This window comes from Diabrotica virgifera, chromosome 1, assembly GCF_917563875.1.
Source record: "Diabrotica virgifera virgifera chromosome 1, PGI_DIABVI_V3a".
Lineage (NCBI taxonomy): Eukaryota > Metazoa > Arthropoda > Insecta > Coleoptera > Chrysomelidae > Diabrotica > Diabrotica virgifera.
The window spans coordinates 105248120-105267510 of record NC_065443.1 but is presented as its reverse complement, the minus strand read 5'-3'; the positions used below and the strand labels follow the sequence as shown (position 1 = coordinate 105267510).

General features: G+C 31.3%; 1 protein-coding gene across 5 annotated transcripts in view; it reads left to right on the top strand.

The window, feature by feature from the left end:
* Positions 1-18734, top strand: part of LOC114325453 (phospholipid phosphatase homolog 1.2 homolog) — a 151266-nt gene extending 132532 nt beyond the window's left edge. For all 5 annotated transcript variants that reach the window (XM_028273532.2, XM_028273531.2, XM_028273533.2 and 2 more), the window contains exon 4: positions 10341-18734. In XM_028273532.2, coding sequence (XP_028129333.2) covers positions 10341-10634 — 294 coding nt within the window. In that variant the 3' untranslated portion in view covers positions 10635-18734. The remainder of the gene's footprint in view (positions 1-10340) is intronic.
* Positions 18735-19391: the final 657 nt, after the last annotated feature.

Below are 19391 nucleotides of genomic sequence, written 5' to 3'. Positions count from 1 at the left end.
TGAAATATTCGATTTGGAATTGGACGAATAAGGACCTACTTTTCATTAGTTACAACTCCGCTTCTACTGGGTATACAGACCTCATGCGTACACCATTCTTTTCACTATTTATATGCCATATTTTGCTAAGAATATCTTTTTCGATAAAATACATACTGTTTGAGTTATTTGCGAAAAACCGTCGAAAAACACGTTTTTTGTTGTTAAAAATGAATATATTCACTTGCAAATAATTCAGAAAGTATTGACTTAGTGAAAAAACTCTATAGAACAAAAGTTGTTTAGAATTAGTCATTTTATCTAATTACGGACTTATTTTGAATGCATATTTTTTCACCCCCGAGAAGGGGTATTCGCCTCCATTTTTGTAAAATGGAGGGGTGTAGAGTTGTTTTTTCTTACATAATAATAAAAAATTTCAACTACCTATTCCCAAATTTTCATCCTTCCTTTATTTTTTTGGTGTCAGATTGTTCTTTGATCGGGCTATATAACAAATCCATATTGTGCCAGACGGTACCGCGGTCGGAAAATTGTTTAAACATTTTTTTTTAAACAAATTTTTTCACTTCTGGCCATTTTGAGCAAAAAAGTTCGAGTGATTTTCGAGTGATTGTTGTCTAGTTATACGCAATTAAAAATTTGAAAAACTGGAAAATGGCCCTTGTCAAGGCTTAATAACTAGGTTAAAAGTTGAAAATCAGAAAGTCTAAAGCCCCCCTACAAGATGCTGAAGAAATTTTTGTTATTATTTTATTACAAAGCTGCCAATGGTGTATCTCTCTCGCGGACGGCCGCCTCAATATGCGCTTAGCGCTCATTTGTTAATAATTAAAAATAACAGCTTTGTAATAAAATAATGATAAAAATGTCTTCATGATCTTGTAGGGGGGGGGGCTAAACTTTGATTTAGTCACTTTCTGATTTTTCTAATAATAACTTTTAACTGAGATATTCAGCCTTGAAAATCACCATTTTCGCGTTTTTCAAATTTTTAATGGCGTATAACTCCAATAACTCGACAACAATCAATTTTAGAGAAAAATCACAGGAAACTCTTTTTACTCAGAATGCCAAAGAATCTAAAAAAAATTGTCCGAAGTGAAAAAACTGATTTTTGGAATATGTGTAAAAAAATTGTTTAAGCAATTTTCTGACCGCGGTACCGCCTGGCAACCCTGTAGATTTGTTATAAGGACCCCTTTTTGAGTAAGTTTGTGCAAAATAATTTACCTAACGGGGGCGAGCATACAGCCTGTACTACCATGGATTATACGCCTAAAAGGTATGAAAATCATGGGTCAGTGTTAGAGAATTGACAGATTTATATGTTAAATAAAATTAATGTTAAAGCGGATAAGTCGTCTTATATCTAACATTTAAGCAATTTGCATAAATTTAAAATTTACTGATTTACTTATAAACTACCTATGGATTTCCATCTCTACCTCTTCGTATGTGTCAGATTCGTTATTCGGCCAAGTTGGAATGGTTAAAAATTGACAAAATTCTTCAAAGTTATTATCAACAGTCCACAATTTTTCTTTCTCTTTTTTACGTAGTTTACGGCATTGGTCCAGTTTTATTTTGTTACGTTTTTTATGGAATTTAACAAAGTTTATTTGGAGCTATTTTTTGTGGCATCTTATGCAATTTACTATTTTACTTGGGAAATAAGTCACAATTTGAGTTGCCAATTTAAATTGTGGCTTATTTCCCAAGTAAAATAGTAAATAGCATTATTTAGTAAAAAATTCAATACTCGAGAAAAGTAATCCTCAAAAACATCTGAGTTCACTTCCTCTTGGTAATTTTTAGTGAATTTTAAAACGAACTCACAGAAACCATTCTCCATAACACCATGTTTGCTACTAATGAGTCTGATTATTTATTAATCTTTGACACTTTCCTGCGGAGGCATACCAGAAGAATACCCTTCTTGAAAGGAATGTCGGGAACTTGTGATATTTGTATCTACCCATACTTTTTATTGTTCTCAAATATTGCCTTCGCCAACAAGCAATCTCTTCTGTATCGTTCAATATAGGCTTTTTTTTTATTTTCGTATCAAAAATTAATTTCTTTTTAAATCATTACATCTTATTGCCTTTAATATTTTATCCAGTATAGGCCAGGGTAATAAGACAAAAATATACCCTGTTCGTACTTCAACAGCCAGGGTACTAGCGTTTTTTCGACAGGTAATACTACTCTGGGCTAATTAGCAAAATACAAGGAAAAGTTATTTACCAGCAATTTTATTGCTGGAATCGAACCTTATTATTGTATGTATTAATAATATAGATATGCAAAGTCCTCAGATAGTGTGCTACTTTCTTTATAAACAAAATGGCGCCCGAAAATCGTGTTTTTTTCAATTTTTGCTCTATAACTCCAAAGATTTTAACTTTAGACCAAAAACACTCAAATAAAAATTCACCGCAATTAAATTCTGCATAGAAACGTGTTCTTTCCGATTTACTTCAACGAAAACTTTCCCCGGAAAAAGCGGGTTTTTCCAACAAAATCTTTAATTTTCAACTAAACTTTTAGATAAGTAGTTGTTAATCAATAATTAAATAACTTGGTAACTTAAAAGCCCATTCCGTGTATATTATAATTCCAGAAGTTTATGGAAATTGAATGAACAGTTTAGCAACAATTAAAATGTTAATTAAAAATTTACGGTCACTATAATAACGACAATAATTATGATGCATAAGAATAACTATGATTTTTTCATAAAAAGACACTATACCTATCTAATGTACTTTACAGAATTGAAATTGGACTATTTAAGCGGCCTCAGGAATATTTTAAAATTATAAACAATTTTTTGGTTTATAAACAAATAGAATATACATAAATATATATATAAATAGAAAGACAGCAGCAGGACGCTTCTTTTAAAAGAAAAAACGTTTAATTATGACGAGTGGTTCCTGAGACACAACCGGCCAAAGTTGACCTTAAATTACGGCAAAGATGTAAACAATAGGATCATAATGTTCAAACCATCACATTTTTATTTTTGTCTTTTTTCTCCACACCAATTTTCATATCTTTAAAATCCTCATAACATATATTATTATAATAAAAACTATCGATAATACGTGTGAAAATTGCCAAAAATAGCAAAATTCTAATCAAAAATTAGATTGGAAAAAATGTAACCCTCAAAGTTCAAAATCGGTATACGTTAACAAAATGCATTTTCTCGGCTTCCCATGGAGCAATTTCCAAATTTTTTTTTTGTTCCCTAATAACTCGAGTAGAGCCATCGAACTAACGCATTATTAAATGTCAAACTTGCTTTTGTTTTGTTATAATAGATTAATTTATTTATAAGAACAGAAAATTACATATTTTTCCAGTTGTAGGCTTTTTTTTTAGATAAACTTACTACAAGTGTACTTGTGTTATAATAAATAAATAAATTTATTATAACAAAAAAAGCAAGTTTGACATTTAATAATACGTTAGTTCGATGGCTCTACTCGAGTTACTTGGAAACAAAAAAAGAATGAAGGAAATTGCTCCATGGGAAGCCGAGAAAATGCATTTTGTTAACGTATACCGATTTTGAACTCTGAGGGTTACATTTTCTCCAACCTAATTTTTGATTGGAATTTTGCTATTTTTGGCTATTTTCACACGTATTATCGATAGTTTTTATTATAATAATATATGTTATGAGGATTTTAAAGATATGACAATTGGTGTGGAGAAAAAAGACAAAAATAAAAAGGTGATAGTTTGAAAATTATGATCCTATTGTTTATATCTTTGCCGTAATTTCCGGTCAACTTTGACCGGTTGTGTCTCAGGAACCACTCGTCATAATTAAACGTTTTTTTCTTTTAAAAGAAGCGTCCTGCCACTGTCTTTCGAATACCGTTTTCACAATTTAATTTAGTTTAATATTTTCCGAGATATTCTATTTGTTTATAAGCCAAAAAATTGTTTATAATTTTAAAATATTCCTGAGGCCGCTTAAATAGTCCAATTTCAATTCTGTAAAGTACATTAGATAAGTATAGTGTCTTTTTATGAAAAAATCATAGTTATTCTTATGCATCATAATTATTGTCGTTATTATAGCGACCGTAAATTTTTAATTAACATTTCAATTGTTGCTAAACTGTTCATTAAATTTCCATCGGCTTCTGGAATTATAATATATTCGGAAAGGGTTTTTTATGTTATCAAGTTATTTAATTATTGATTAACAACTACTTATCTAAAAGTTTAGTTGAAAATTAAAGATTTTGTTGGAAAAACCCGCTTTTTCCGGGGAAAGTTTCCGTCGAAGTAAATCGGAAAAAATACGTCTCTATGCAGAATTTAATTGCGGTGAATTTTTATTTGAGTGTTTTTGGTCTAAAGTTAAAATCTTTGGAGTTATAGAGCAAAAATTGAAAAAAAAAACACGATTTTCGGGCGCCATTTTGTTTATAAAAAAAGTAGCACAGTATCTGAGGACTTTGCATATCTATATTATTAATACATACAATAATAAGATTCGATTCCAGCTATAAAATTGCTGGTAAATAACTTTTCCCAAAAATGGCCTATTCTCCGAAATATTCTCCGATAATCAGCCCAGACTATACATATAAGAACAAATTGTAACTATTTCCTGCGTAAGATCTGGCGGCCATTTTTATTTATAAACAATTTAGTGTCAAAAACGGCCTTTTTTCCGTTTTTTTTTTCAAATTAATGAAAAACAGTAAGGCTTATGGTTTTCATAGTATAGACATCTTCGAGAGAATGGAAAAAGCTTTAAAATGGCGTGTTACAAAGTTTAATACACACATTTATTGTTAATATAATTGCGAAAAAAGGTCGAAATTTCCAAAAATTTAATTTCGCAATAACTATGTATTGTAAAAATAAGTGTACAGCTTTGAAATTTTTGTCAAATGAAGGTTCTTTGGTGCTTAATATGTGACAAAAATTTCAAAGCGATTCATTCAATTGTTTAAATTTTATTCAAATTTTTTATCCCAGAGAGCTTTTTCTTGCAATAACATAAGTCAGAAAAAAATAATGTCAGAACCATTCTACATAAATGTTAAATTAAAGAGCATGAACTAAACTTTCAAATTGGTTTAAAAAATGTGAATAAAAATGCATTTATTATTAATAAATAATTATGCAAAAGTATCGTCAATTTTTCCTTATAAATTTTTGAATAAATTTTTTCAAAAAACTCTATTCTTTTACCGTTTTCTAGGTACACAGCTACCAAGTAATGTTATGTATATTCCGTCCACTATAACTTTTCCCATGCGGTACGATTCATTTTTAATCAAATTAAGTCAAAACAGAAAGTGAAACGTACGCCGATGTGTGTAGTATACAGGGTGTCCCGAAAAGATTGGTCATAAATTACACCGCAGATTCTGGGGTCAAAAATAGATTGATTGTGTACCTCACTTACCTATATACAATAGTGCACACAAAAAAGTTACAACCCTTTGAAGTTACAAAATGAAAATCGATTTTTCTTCATATATCGAAAACTCTCAGAGATTTTTTATTGAAAATGGACATGTGGCATTTTTATGGCAGCAACATTTTAAAAAAAAATTAAAGTGAAATTTGTGCACCCCATAAAAATTTTATGGTGTTTTGTTCCCTTAAACCCCCCCAAACTTTTGTGTACGTTCCAATTGAATTATTATTGTGTCACCATTAGTTAAACACAATATTTCTAAAACTTTTTTGCCTCTTAGTACTTTTTCGATAAGTCAGTGTTTATCGAGATATTTTGAATATTTGTCGAATCCACCACATATTTGTACATGGTTAAGTACGGTTATAGAGACCTGTTAATAATCTGAAAATTTATTTATAATTTACATTTTTAGGTATATTTTGAAAAAGAAGCTATAATATCTCGATAAAAGGTGACTTATAAAAAAAACTAAGAGGCAAAAGTCTTAAAAACACTGTGTTTAACTAATGGTACCACAATAATAGTTTAATTGGAACGTACACAAACATTTGGGGGGTTTAAAGGAATAAAACCCTCATAAAATTTTTACGTAAATACATTGAAAAAGAAGCCGCATCTCGATAAAAACTGGCTTATCGAAAAAATAATAAGAGGCAAAAAAGTTTTAAAAACGTTGTGTTTAACTAATGGTACCACAATAATGAATTAATTGGAACGTACACAAAAGTTTGGGGGGGTTTAAGGGAACAAAATCCCCATAAATTTTTTATGGGGTGGACAAATTTCACTATAATTTTGTTTTAAGATGTTCCTGCCATAAGAATAATACATGTCCATTTTCAATAAAAAATCTCTTATAGTTTTCGATATATTAAAAACAATCGATTTTCATTTTGTAACTTCAAAGGGCTGTAACTTTTTTTATGAGCACATTTTGTAACCCTTATAGTAGGGTTATATTTTTTTTTTGGTACTAAAATTTGATTGATGAAGAGAAAGGAGTAGTGAGAAACGGCTTAACAAGTTAAAATTAGAATGAAGATAACAAATTAATTATGAGGATGAGGATGAGACGTAAAAGCTCAGGAAGTGGAGATCGGCTTATTTTCGTGCTGTTGTTTAGGGGAGAAAGAGATAGTGATAATGGAAGAAACCAGAAAAATTAAAAGGTAATGAAATACTAAAGAGAAAAGAACTGACCTATGATCAATAAACCAAAGATGGGCGCCAGAAGTAAATTCCTTTTAGAGCCTTTACTTCGTTGATAGAACAGTGTGGGAGACTAGAAAAGAGAGAGAGAGAGAGAGAGAGAGAGAGAGAGAGAGAGAGAGAGAGAGAGAGAGAGAGAGAGAGAGAGAAATAAGGAGGAAGATATAAACAAAAAAAAATAACTTAATCCTGAAATAAAATATTATATAATCCCATATAGTTGAGAGATATCAGGTGCAGGTGAAATGATACAAACCCAATAGGTATACCTTATTTTTATTGTGTAAAAAAAATATCTAGATATATGTAAAGTACGATTTTGTTAACTAATGTATATATATATATTGTAAAATTTCTAGCTAAAAAATGTAAATAATGTATAATAATGTAAAACATTGGCTTGCAAGATGAATATATAATAGTAAAATTTAATTAATAATAAAAATAATGAATATGAGTAATGTTAAAATTTTGGTTGCCAAGATATACGTAGATAACGTCCAAGTTTCCTACGATTTAACGATTTCTATGAGTTTACGTTTATTTCAGATACAAACAATAAAGAGACAGAAAAACAATAGTGAGTGCTAGTCAACAGAACCAGATGATATTCTTCATAATACCGTATTAATATACTTGTATATTATCTACCACAATACCTAAGTTATTATGTAATGAACCCTATAGAGACCAATGCTTTAGGTCTATAAGTACTTATATTCCCTTACATGCATTTAGATTTAGATGAAAAATTGACAAAATATTATTGGTTGTGTAGACACAACCGATAGTAAAAGATAAGATAAGGGAAGTTAAAAAAATAATCTAGTACTTAACAACAAATGTCCAATAAATATATAATATATTGCGGAACACAATTCGGTCTATAAATGAGAACATTAATTAAGTACACTTATCTTTGTTCCAATCTAGATGAAAATTCCTTCAGCTCTAATTCCAAGTGTTGGCTTATGGACTTGCCGGTTTATCAGACGGTAAGCGGCTCTATGAGTGTACACATCTATGGGAAGATTTACTTTCCGGATAATTAATAGGAATGTTATTCTTAGTGCATTTTCCATATAAGTTGTCTTTGTGGGATATTAAAAGCTTGGTTCTATTTTATAATTCTCTAGGTACGGCTAAAAAGAGAGGTTCTCATTAGGTATCTCGAAATTTTTTTTCCTGGATACAAGGTGAGACAGACCGGTTACAAAAGATAACCGAACATATTCTTCCACATAAATGGGAAGGTCATTTATCCAAAATGAAATTACATTATTACTTAAGTAATATATTTCTAAAAGTAGCTTTGCTAGATTTGGACTTTTTAAGGTATAAAATTGTTCATTTCGATATATGTGTTTCCTAAATTTCCAAAAGAAATTTTAAAATAAAATCACTTACCAGACGTTCATTTTAGATATATTATATCTTTACAGATATATTTAGCTTGCTTTGTAATTGCAATTCCAAAATAGATTTATTGAATTTTCCTATTCTTTTATGTATGTCGTCTGCCGGTTTTTCTCCAACACATATTTGTCTTTATTTGACCTTCTTAAGTCGTTGGTTAGCTAGCACTAATTCTGTTTTCATTTTCCTACCTCGATCGTAAGGTAACTTTTTGTTATTCGATGTTAATTATTACGGTTGTCGGGAGTGGCTACTCGTAAACGTAGCGGAACGCTACAATTTGTACTAAGGTAAGTTAGGTTCAATTGAACTATTTTTGACCCCAGAATGTGTGGTATAATTTATGACCAATCTTTTCGGGACACCCTGTATAGTATACAGTATACAAAATGTATATACACATCGACGTTCGTTTCAATTTATGTTTTGACTTAATTTGATTGAAAATGAATCGTAACGCATGGGAAAAGTTATAGCGGACGGACTATATATGATAATTGATGAAAAATAATAATAAATATATATAATTTATGATATAAAAAAATAAAAAGTTTATAAGGAAAAATTGAACATACTTTTGCATAATTATTTATTACTAATAAATGCATTTTTTATTCACTTTTTTTAAACCAATTTGAAAGTTTAGCTCATGCTCTTTCAATTGACAGCTGTAAAATGGTTCTAACATTATTTTTTCTGACATGTTATTGCAAAAAAAGCTCTCTTGGATAAACAATTTGAATAAAATTTAAACAATTGAATGGATTGCTTTGAAATTTTTGTCACATATTAAGCACCTAATAACCTTCATTTGACAAAAATTTCAAAGCTGTACACTTATTTTTACAATAGTTATTGCGAAATTATTTTTTTTAATTTCGACTTCTTTCGCAATTATGTTAACAATAAATGAGTGTATCAAACTTTGTAATACGCCGTTTTAAAGCTTTTTCCATTATCTCGTAGATGTTTGTACTAAGAAAACCATAAGCCTGACTTTTTTCATTAATTTGAAAAAAAAAAAAAAGAAAAAAGACCGTTTTTTGACACTAAATTGTTTATAAATAAAAATGGCCGCCAGATCCTACGCATCAAATAGTTACAATTTGTTCTTATAGATATTAGCTGTCGAAAAAACGCTTCAGTACCCTGGCTGTTGAAGTGTCATGAAAAAAACCTTATTATCCTTGACTAGTGTAGGAATCTTCTTGTTTAAATATAACAAATGTACTTTTCTCCAAAGGACGTTTCTACTAAAGTCATGAATTTCTATTGGTTATTTTCCTTAAGGTTTTTTGTTCAACAATGTTTCCTTGTTTTCTTTCAATTAAAAATCTGTAACGCCTGTCATACCGGAGCACACAGTCAATACATTATCAACCGTGGTTAAAGGTTGTTGATGAACAAGGGAGTCATGAAAATTTAACACAATAGTTTTTTCTCTCAGAGAATTAAGTTAACAGCAACAAATTGAAACGATGATGCCATTTTAACGCATGGACTGAACTGCTAACTGATAACACGGACGGTATAAAATTTGTCAAATCTTTCCCTTACTCAGTCGGTAGGTAGGAAGGTATGGTTCAAGTGGAAATCGGTGGGACTGTGCATTTTATCAATGAAATAAGATATGTCTCAGACACTCCAGAAGCCTCTAACGATAAAATGTTTTAATCATCGCATTAATCATTGTAAATGAGTCGAGGGATATTAGTACAGTGAAAATAATAAGAGGAGAACTGGACGATAATTATTATAAAGAATAAATTTTAAAATTTTTTCTACTTTAATGACAAAAAAAGCAAGCTCATTACCAGAAACCAATTCAAAATTATTTTGCACATCATATGTGAAACATTATTTGGTTGAAAAGTCTCATTTTTGTTGGTACAAAATATATTAATTTGTCTGGACTAAATTACAGTTCTGTTTAACTTGTTACTATCGACATTCACACAGTGTTGCCAAACTGAATTTTGTTATTTTGGGTGTAAATTTTTTCCACGGATCTCCGAGGGTTTTGTACCCCAAAGATGATTTGTCAAAGTCATTAAGTTTAGTATTCTATGAGTGTATAGTAATAGTATATATATGCCTTATGAATCCAAAAAAGTACTACTATTAAAAGAACGAAGTTGCTTAAAAGAGCGAACTTAAATAATTATATGTAAGTTAGTATGTAGGGCTTGTAGGGCAGTTCAAATACAATCTCTTATATTACATATAATTAAATATTTTTTATTTTTTTTAGTATGTCATTCAAACAAGACTGTCTACCATGTACACCGGCCGATTACTGAAGCCCTTCCTCATCTCAGTGTGCCTTTTCTGGTCCATTTTATGCTCTCTCACAAGAATAACTGACAGACGACACCACTGGTGGGACGTCCTAGCCGGATGCGTCCTGGGACTTCTAGGAGCATTATACACCGTGAAAATAGTGCACAAGAAAATTTTTGGAACTGAAGAGATTACAAAAGTTTCTGCCTCGACGACTACACTCTTAGATGTTAAGAACAAAGACGCCACTAGTGTTATAATATAATGCTTGTACTGATTTGTCGTGGCTATGATTCTGCTTACATAAGTAATGTGGGATGCATTAAATTAGTGGTTTTTGAAAAATTATGACGTAATTGTGTAAGAAATTTGCCTTCGGTCTGTGATTATTAAACGCTTTTATTGAAAATAATATTTTAATGGAAAAATTGGCACGATAGTCTAGGGGCCACAGCTAGGTCAGCGTGGCCTTTTCAATTCTTATGGGCCCACCTAAGTTTTTTTATGTATTTTTGAATGCTGATTACAAATTTCGAGGGTGGATTGGTAATTGTTTATAAGGCATTAGTTCTTAAACTAAAAGAGATAAAAAATTGTTTTCCAAATAAAATTATTTGTTCTTTATAAAAAAAAACATATTTTAGTTTACTGAATTTTAATTCAATATTTTGACCTCGAGATATTGTAATATTAGTGCAACATAGTTGCAAAATAAGCATGTTTCAAAATAGGTTTTTCAAAATGAGGTTTAAATCAAAGTCCTCTTTAACCCTTATCCGGGCAAGGTGGGTTCAACAGTCCCGAGACACCAATTCTTTTATCATAAACTGATAAAAAAAAAATATTGAATTTTATGCATCACTGAATTTGTTTAGAAGTATGTTTCCTTCAACTTAGTCATGAGCTATTCAAAATATTCATTACCATTTTTGAAATTATTGCGTCGAAAGGAATTTGGTCACGTAAAGGGGCAACACGGGCCCGTCGGACCCTATTTGTATTTATACCTTAAGTCTAAATCTTTGTTACAGAAGTTAATCTGGCAGTCAGGTAATGTTTTCGTGGATTATCTTAACGTTTTTTATAACTCCGGAAATCTAATAATAAAGTCTAAATATGTAACATGTAAACATCTCTTTGGTGTGAACATCAAAGAGATGCTTACAATAGGTGTTATATCTATTTCAAATGAATTTGAAAAACTGATAATCATTGTTGGAATGCAATAATATTGTTAGGTAGGTACTTATACGTATTTTGAAATAAATAATGCATCTGCTATCAATCGTTTGATATCGATGTTAGTGTCGAAAACTAAGCTCCTAAAATTATACAGTGAAAGTAGATAGTGCGAATAAAATGTCCCAAAAACCATTATCACCTGCAGAACTGCAAGATATTGCTAATAATTTATAGGATTTCGATGATGAAGAATCTCCTGAAGTAGGTGGCATTGAAAGTGACTCTGAAATTCAAGATCATTTTTCGGAAGCAAGTGAAGAGGATGATCATCAAGTAGTATTGAGTGATAATGAAGAAGAATGTGTAGCTACAAGTTCCCAGATTTCAGAGTGTGTAATTTTTGAAACTAAGGATGGAATTAACTGGAAAAGTCAACCATAACCGACAGGACGTATGCGATCTTACGACATAATAAAATGCAAAACGCACAAAGTAATGTTAACCCCTGGTCAAAGTGTAGATGATCCTGTTGATTCCTTTTGTTTGTTTGTGGACGAAAAAATGGTGAACGAAATAGTGAAGTGTACAAATGAAGAAGCCGAAAAAGTCCTGGGGATAGAGAACTGGAAATATTGCGACTCTACAGAGCTAGATGCCTTTATTGGACTACTACTAACTGCAGGGTAACTGAGTGACAACATCCATAATGTAGATATACTTTGGAATTTTGCAGTAATTTTATGGACCTACTATATTTAAAGCTACCATGGGGTTAAAACGATTCAAAAACATGCTAAGATTTGTTCGATTTAACCATAAAGACACGAGGTCTGAACGAAGAAGGAATGACAAATTAGCAGCAATAGGCGATGTGTGGAATCAAGTCAAACAAAACTTTCAGAAATACTATTTACCAGGAAAAAACATAACGGTAGATGAGCAACTTGTGACGTATCGACGTAGGTGTCCTTTCAAGCAGTATATGCCTTCAAAGCCAGACAAGTATGGCATGAAAATATGGCAAATCCTTCAGGTAGATCGCGCCCTCAAGGTAGACTGCATACTGTAGTAGCACCTTTTATTATTCTAGACAATTTAAATATAGAGTAAAAAATGAAAAAAGAATATTAAAAATATATGAGTAAATATGAATAGTACATTCACCACAGTGGTGGGCCCAACGGACCCGAGTTGCCCGGTTACGTAAGTAAAATGTATTGCCCGGAGAAGGGTTAAAGCTTAATTTATAAATTTTCAAATAAAATATGTTAAATTACTTTAGGTATCTTTAGGCGTAAAAGATATAGGTCACTTTGAAGTTATAATTTTCTTAAAAATATTGTAAATTAATCATAAGGGTTATAAGCAAATTTGAGCAATAAGCATTTAAACTTGAATTAACAATATTGATAGAACTCAAAGGGAATATTTGGAACTTGGGAAAATGTATCTTGACTATTCGGATCGAAATTCGTAATCGGCACCCAAAAATATCTACATAAAAACTTGGTTTGACCCATTAAAGTTGAAAAGACCACGGTGACCAAGCTATGGCCCCTAAACTACAATGGTTGTTGCAGAAAGGCGTATAAAGTGTAAGTTATTGCGCAATAAGTTCTTGACTGAGAAACGCATACCATGCGTGAACATTAATGGTTGTTTAACTATTAAACCTAGAATTGAACTAGTAGTGTGTATGTAAATTAAATATTTCAATTCACTTGTGTAGGTAATTTATATTTTATGGATAACCACTAAATAGAGTCCTCATATATGTCCTTCTATTTTCTACATCATTTCATTCGCTTCATTCAAATTCAACTTAACTTCATTCGCTCACAAGCGATTATATCCGCCTATGGTGTAAATGATGTGGGTTTCCTCCAGTCCCTCAATAAACAAAAAATAAAAAAAGTATTGCTTATATTTTGTCTTTCCTCGTATTTTAAAAAGACCCGTTTTAGCGATTAAGATAAACTAAAACTTGCCAATAAAACCAAAGCGGATGCATGTTATCTGAATAGCAGATAACACTTTATAGATACGGCACTGAATGAATTCCAAACATCTGATCGTTTCGCCGGTAATACCGGATTTACACTCAGTCCTGTTGGACAGGAAAGTGGGCAGCGTGATTGTGTAAATAGCTCACTGGCTGCCCTGCCCCTCATGCACCTGCCATTGCACGGCGCTCCCCAAAAAGTCGGTTTTTCGTGGCGGAAGTCAAAGGACTGGCAGGGCGAGCGCGAGTGCGTGTTCACATTCAGCCACTCTCTCTCACTTGCCGCTGGCAAAGAAGCCGGTGAGTAAGTGAACAAGACGATGCTGTCGTCACATTCCATCCATGAGAGTCGTTCGGTAAATGAGTTGTGAGGACATTGGTGAAGACTGATGTGAACACATCACTCGCGTCGATATTGTATTTCAGGCAATATTTCCGGCAGCAGCAGTGGCAAAGGCTGAGTATAAATCCGGCATAAGAAATGAGCTAGAGTTTTAGAGTTAGAGCGGATAGCTCGAGGCAAATACAGTTATTTTGCGTTATAAATGAAGTAGTCTTCTGAAGAAAACGTAGTTCTCTGCAGCCACATTAGTTTAGAATCGATGTCAAACTTTATATACTACTGTATGACCGTGTACACTTAACTGCTATATTTTATGAGAACGACAATTATCATCAAAACTATTTTCTATTTGACTCTCGATTTTTAACCCGAAAATTGTCCCAAGATACAATTTTTCATTTACTTGGAGATATAAAAATCCAGACACCTATTCAGATATTCCAAAATAATTGACCATGGCACTAAAAGTGGTGTGGGTGAAAATTATAAATCGTACTTTTTTTGGGATAACTAAATGAGATATAATAAAAAAAAATCACTGCTTTTAAACAGAAAGTACTTATGTGAAGCGTATCTAGACAGAAAATATAACTGGACCTGACCAAAAAACCATGCAATCGAACGCATTAATTATTGGAGAAAACAGTCCTGAATAGAGCAAAGATCATACTGATATCAGTAGAACAACAGCAAAAACAGTGGTGCACACTAAAGACATAATGTAACTATACCTATACAAAAATATGAGGATATTAATATTTCGTAGATAAAAAAGCGGATTTTAGTAAATGCTTCCAACTACCCTAAACTAATTTATACTATAGTATGTCCCACCTTGACTTTACAGTATAATAACATAGGCAATGCAGTCCTTATGAGAGTTTTTAGCGCGGTGATGCCGATATGTAATCCAACATTAGAGAAATTAAATTAAAACTGTTTTAGAAAAACAATCTACAATTTTAGGATTCATATGCGTAATAACTATAGTAGGTATGTCAATTAAACTTTAACGCATATCAATCCTAATATTGTAGATTGCCTTTCTAAAACAGTTTTTATTTTAATCTCACTAAATGTTCGATTACAAATTCCTTTTGATAAAATCGGCATCACCGCGCTAAAAACTCTCATAAGGACTGCATTTCCTATGTTCCTATACTGTAAGGTCAAGGTGGGATGGACTATAGTACCATATTTATGTAGGCAGAATTTTTGAACGGTCAGGATAAAAGTAAGACTTTAAAATAAAACAAATAAGAAACTAGTTTGGCTTGAAGCACATTATTCTCTAATCACACCAGTAATAATCTACTTATCTAATCTTACTTTTATCTTTGTCGTTGCTGTTAGTTTTATTTCTGTGAAGAAAATTTGTAAATATTCCAGTATTATTTGTATATATATTTTTTATGTTAGAGTTATAAAATTTTGTTAAACCTAGTCTTCTCATTCCCAAATTATTGTTATACGTAATGTAGATGTTATACTCATTTTTTAATATATCCTGGAGTGGTACGTGGTATTTCTTGATCCAGATATATTTTGTTATTCTGTGAGTTATATATTATCGGAAATCTTTCATAATGTATACAAAGTAAAAAAATATTAGATTGAAAAAGTTAAGAAAACAGTCCTTACCAAAAATAATGTCCAGTGTCAAATTTTCTATAAATCGTATCAGTCTATCGTTTAAAAGCTTTTTATGTGTATTAACTATCATAAACTAAAAGACTAAGGGCCGGTTGTTCAAACGCTAATCAAGAAGTTGATTATAATCAATCATTTATTGTAATCAATTTTCTTGATGGGAATCAAATCGCGACATGAAAAATACATGTAAAACACTAATCAGTTATTGATTGTAGGTAAAACATTAATTAAAATATAGCCGCAGCTCTTAAATTATTAAAAATTGTTTATTATTATTATTGATTTGTAACTAAAAACAAGAAATTAACATCAGAAAGAGTTTAATTATGTTTTATTTTAAATTAAAACCAAAATAATAAAATAAATCAGTCAACATAACCTCAAAATGCGACATCTGTCAGAAGTACGCTTAATCAAATATAATTGTAATTAAATATTTGATAATGATCAGTTTTGATTAGCGTTCGAACAACCGGCCCTAGATAGTAGTTTAACTAATCCTCTTCGGAGTTTGAACTAACCGTATGTGTAGTTCCATTGCAATTTTTTGCTGTAGGTACTTGTATGTAGTTTGGTATTGGTATCAACAGTGAAGACTGTTGTTGATCATGATAGCTCACGTACCTACTCAATAAACTCACCTGCCCAAAAAGAGAGGCGAAACACAACTGCCTGGGGATGGATTGATGGATACAGTAATTAAGTAGATACCTAAGTACCCAGAGATGAAAAATTAATCTACTACAATTATATCGATGCTTAACCTAGGCTTTTGTGGCCACTTTAAAGTATGGAATAAGTAACTAGATCACATATATCACGTATACTATGAGAAAGAAACAGTATATTTCAGAATTACTGGACTTTCTTTAGCAAAGGTATCGAAAATAGGTACAGTGTTCACCTCACACGGAAAAGTACCATTTGCAATAAGATTGGACAACTACTCTCGCTGAAATGTCTATTGTCATCTTGGATAATGTTGGTTATATATTTAAGATGTTTATACAAATCCTTTTTCCCTCTTCTGGGTCTGTTTTCGGGTAATGTGTGTAGTTCTGTCTCTGTGGAGTAGAGTGAAGACCAGGAAGAGGCGGCTTGTAGAGTAAACGTTTCTTTTCGGCTGTTCTTCTTTTGTTGGATTATTGGCCCTATTTTTTCGATTTCTACTGCTTCGTGAATTTTTCATATGCGGATCCTTGCAGGATTTCTTCCAATACAGAAAGAGAAAAAGAGTCGATCTGAAGCATATTTGATGTTTTTCGAGTCAGATTTTGGCCGACGGACAAGTTGTATACATGATCACAGAAACAAGGAACAACAAAAATAAAAATCAGTGGATAGATTATACTTTGAGAGCAGGCAGAAATTTAGAAAATTTCCTAAAATGTTGTATTCCTTTCTTAAGGATTATGTTTATTCCCTATACTTTAGAAGATTTTAAAATGTATCATTTCTGTGATAAGTATCTAACCAATCTTTTTTTTTTTAAGTTTTTGATAATATAAATTTTCTTTCAGTAATCTTAGAGGATGTACATTTCTATAACTTTCGACAAATTATATTTTCTTTAACCTTGTGTAATTCTGGCCAGCTGGCCTGAGAAACGGTTAACGTGGTCTTGTCACTGGAGAAGACCTCACCAAACCAATAAGAGCTCTTTGCTCCGCAGCAAGCAAAATAGCTTATAGAACTATATTTGTGTTTTGATTGCTAAACAGTGTGACTTAATAAAAAATAGTTGTGTAATATGAAAGATTTCTTGATTTAATCATCAAAATTGAATACTAAGTTCTAAGTTTGTGACATGACACGAGATGAGTGGAGATATGAACATTTGATATGAAAATATAGTCTTAAGTCTAAATCTTAAGCCTTACAATCAATAGATCTAAAATTGTGTTTCAATCTTATTCAGTTTTTGTTATAAATACTAGTATTGATATTCTGGTTCCTAAATATTAATTTAAACTAAACTTCAGTTAGATATAATCTAACTGACGATAATTATAATCTTAATCGCTGATACAAAAGTAGCCTTAAAAACCATGCTAGAAGAATTAAACGATGAAGCCGAAAATAGAGGACTGAGGGTGAATTACAATAAAAAAAAGATTATGACAAACCCGGACGAAAACTCCTTGATCACGTTAGGTCAAAATATAATAGAACAAGTTAAGAAATATATACTTCGGACATATCTTAACACTCAGCAAGGAAAACCAAACGGCAGAAATAAAAAGGCGAATCAGACTGGCTTGGATAGCATTCGGTACATTAAGCTACATTTTGAAAAACAAAAAATACCCGAAATATCTTAGAACGCGAATTTTTAACCAGTGTATACTTCCTGTTTTCACATATGGCTCCCAAGTTTGGTCACTTACAAAGGAGAAAGACCGTTGTTGCGTATAAAACTTCGCAAAAGGAACGTCTGGAAAAAGTGTATAAGCTCCACCCATCTAGCTAGATGTCAAAACTAAGAATCCATTCTAACGTACTACTACAATTAAATTTAATTTTACAGCAAATTACATAATAATGTAGGTAATTGGTTTTTAATAGTTATTAATGTTTTAAGAGCGAAAAGTGATACATTATTGCTTGAATAGCAATATTAATTATTAATTACTCGAAAGCAATAATGTCACTTTTTGCTTGTAATACATACAACATTGTTTCTACAATCACTTAATAAAATGAAACTATGTTTAAATCATTAACTTTATGAGTTTGAATATTCAATTTGTTTGTACTGTATGGGATGTATGGTTGCTACGGACGACGAGCGTTTATGAGTATGCATGTTCAATTTGTTTGTATTGTATGGTGGTATGGTAGAGCGAGAAAGTGACGGTATTCAGTAAACGTCAACTTTTGGTTGCCATTGACAAGCGAAAAAGCCTTCTTTATCAAGTGAGTGTAGAAAAAAAAATATTTAAATTAAGTAGGTACAACTTGACTTATTTTATACGTATGGGTATTTTTCGAGTCATATTAATGTTATTGAACTAAAAAGCACTTTATTATAGTTTTTGTACATATATGTGTATATAGCGCAGATGTTTTTATAAAACACCTGCAAGGTGGACATAGTCTTCAAGTATTTCATGTGTAGGTTAGCTTATTTATTTAATGAACTTTCGTTTTATATCACCTCATGCAATAAATATTTTTATAAATTCTACATGTTTTTATTCTGAATACAACTTTATAAGGTAACTTGCAACGAAAAGTCAATAGGTAATGAAGACAGATTAGAAGAACTCCAAAACGAACTGGAGAAAGTAAAATGGAACATAAATAATAGGTCTATCGGAAACCAAACGCAAAGAAAAACCCTATTCTGTAACTTTTAAAAAATCAAATATAAAGGTAAAGTTTTCAATCCTAATAGCAACATTAATAATATTGAAAAATATTTAAAATATTACTAAAAATTTTTAAATTGAAAACCTGTTGGTCCATTTCCCTGGTAACACCTCCAAGGCTTCTACAATATGGAAGCCAGATGGATGCTGCAGAGAAGACAAAAGGGAAGGAATTCTACATTATGCAATTCACAACCCCCGTCTGAAGCTTGGTAAAGTTCCAACGGAAAATGGACCTAGTTACTTTGTAGGAGTAATACTAATAAAAATAAAAATGTATATCATTTTTATTCAGTTGCAATGCGAAGGCAAAACAATCTTATTTTTCAAGAAACAATCTTATGAAAAATAAGATTGTTTTGCCTTCGCATTGCAACTGAATAAAAATGGTATACATTTTTATTTTTTAAATCAAATAGAAATTACCAAGTCGAATCGTAATTACCCGAAATCGGAATGTTGGATATCTAT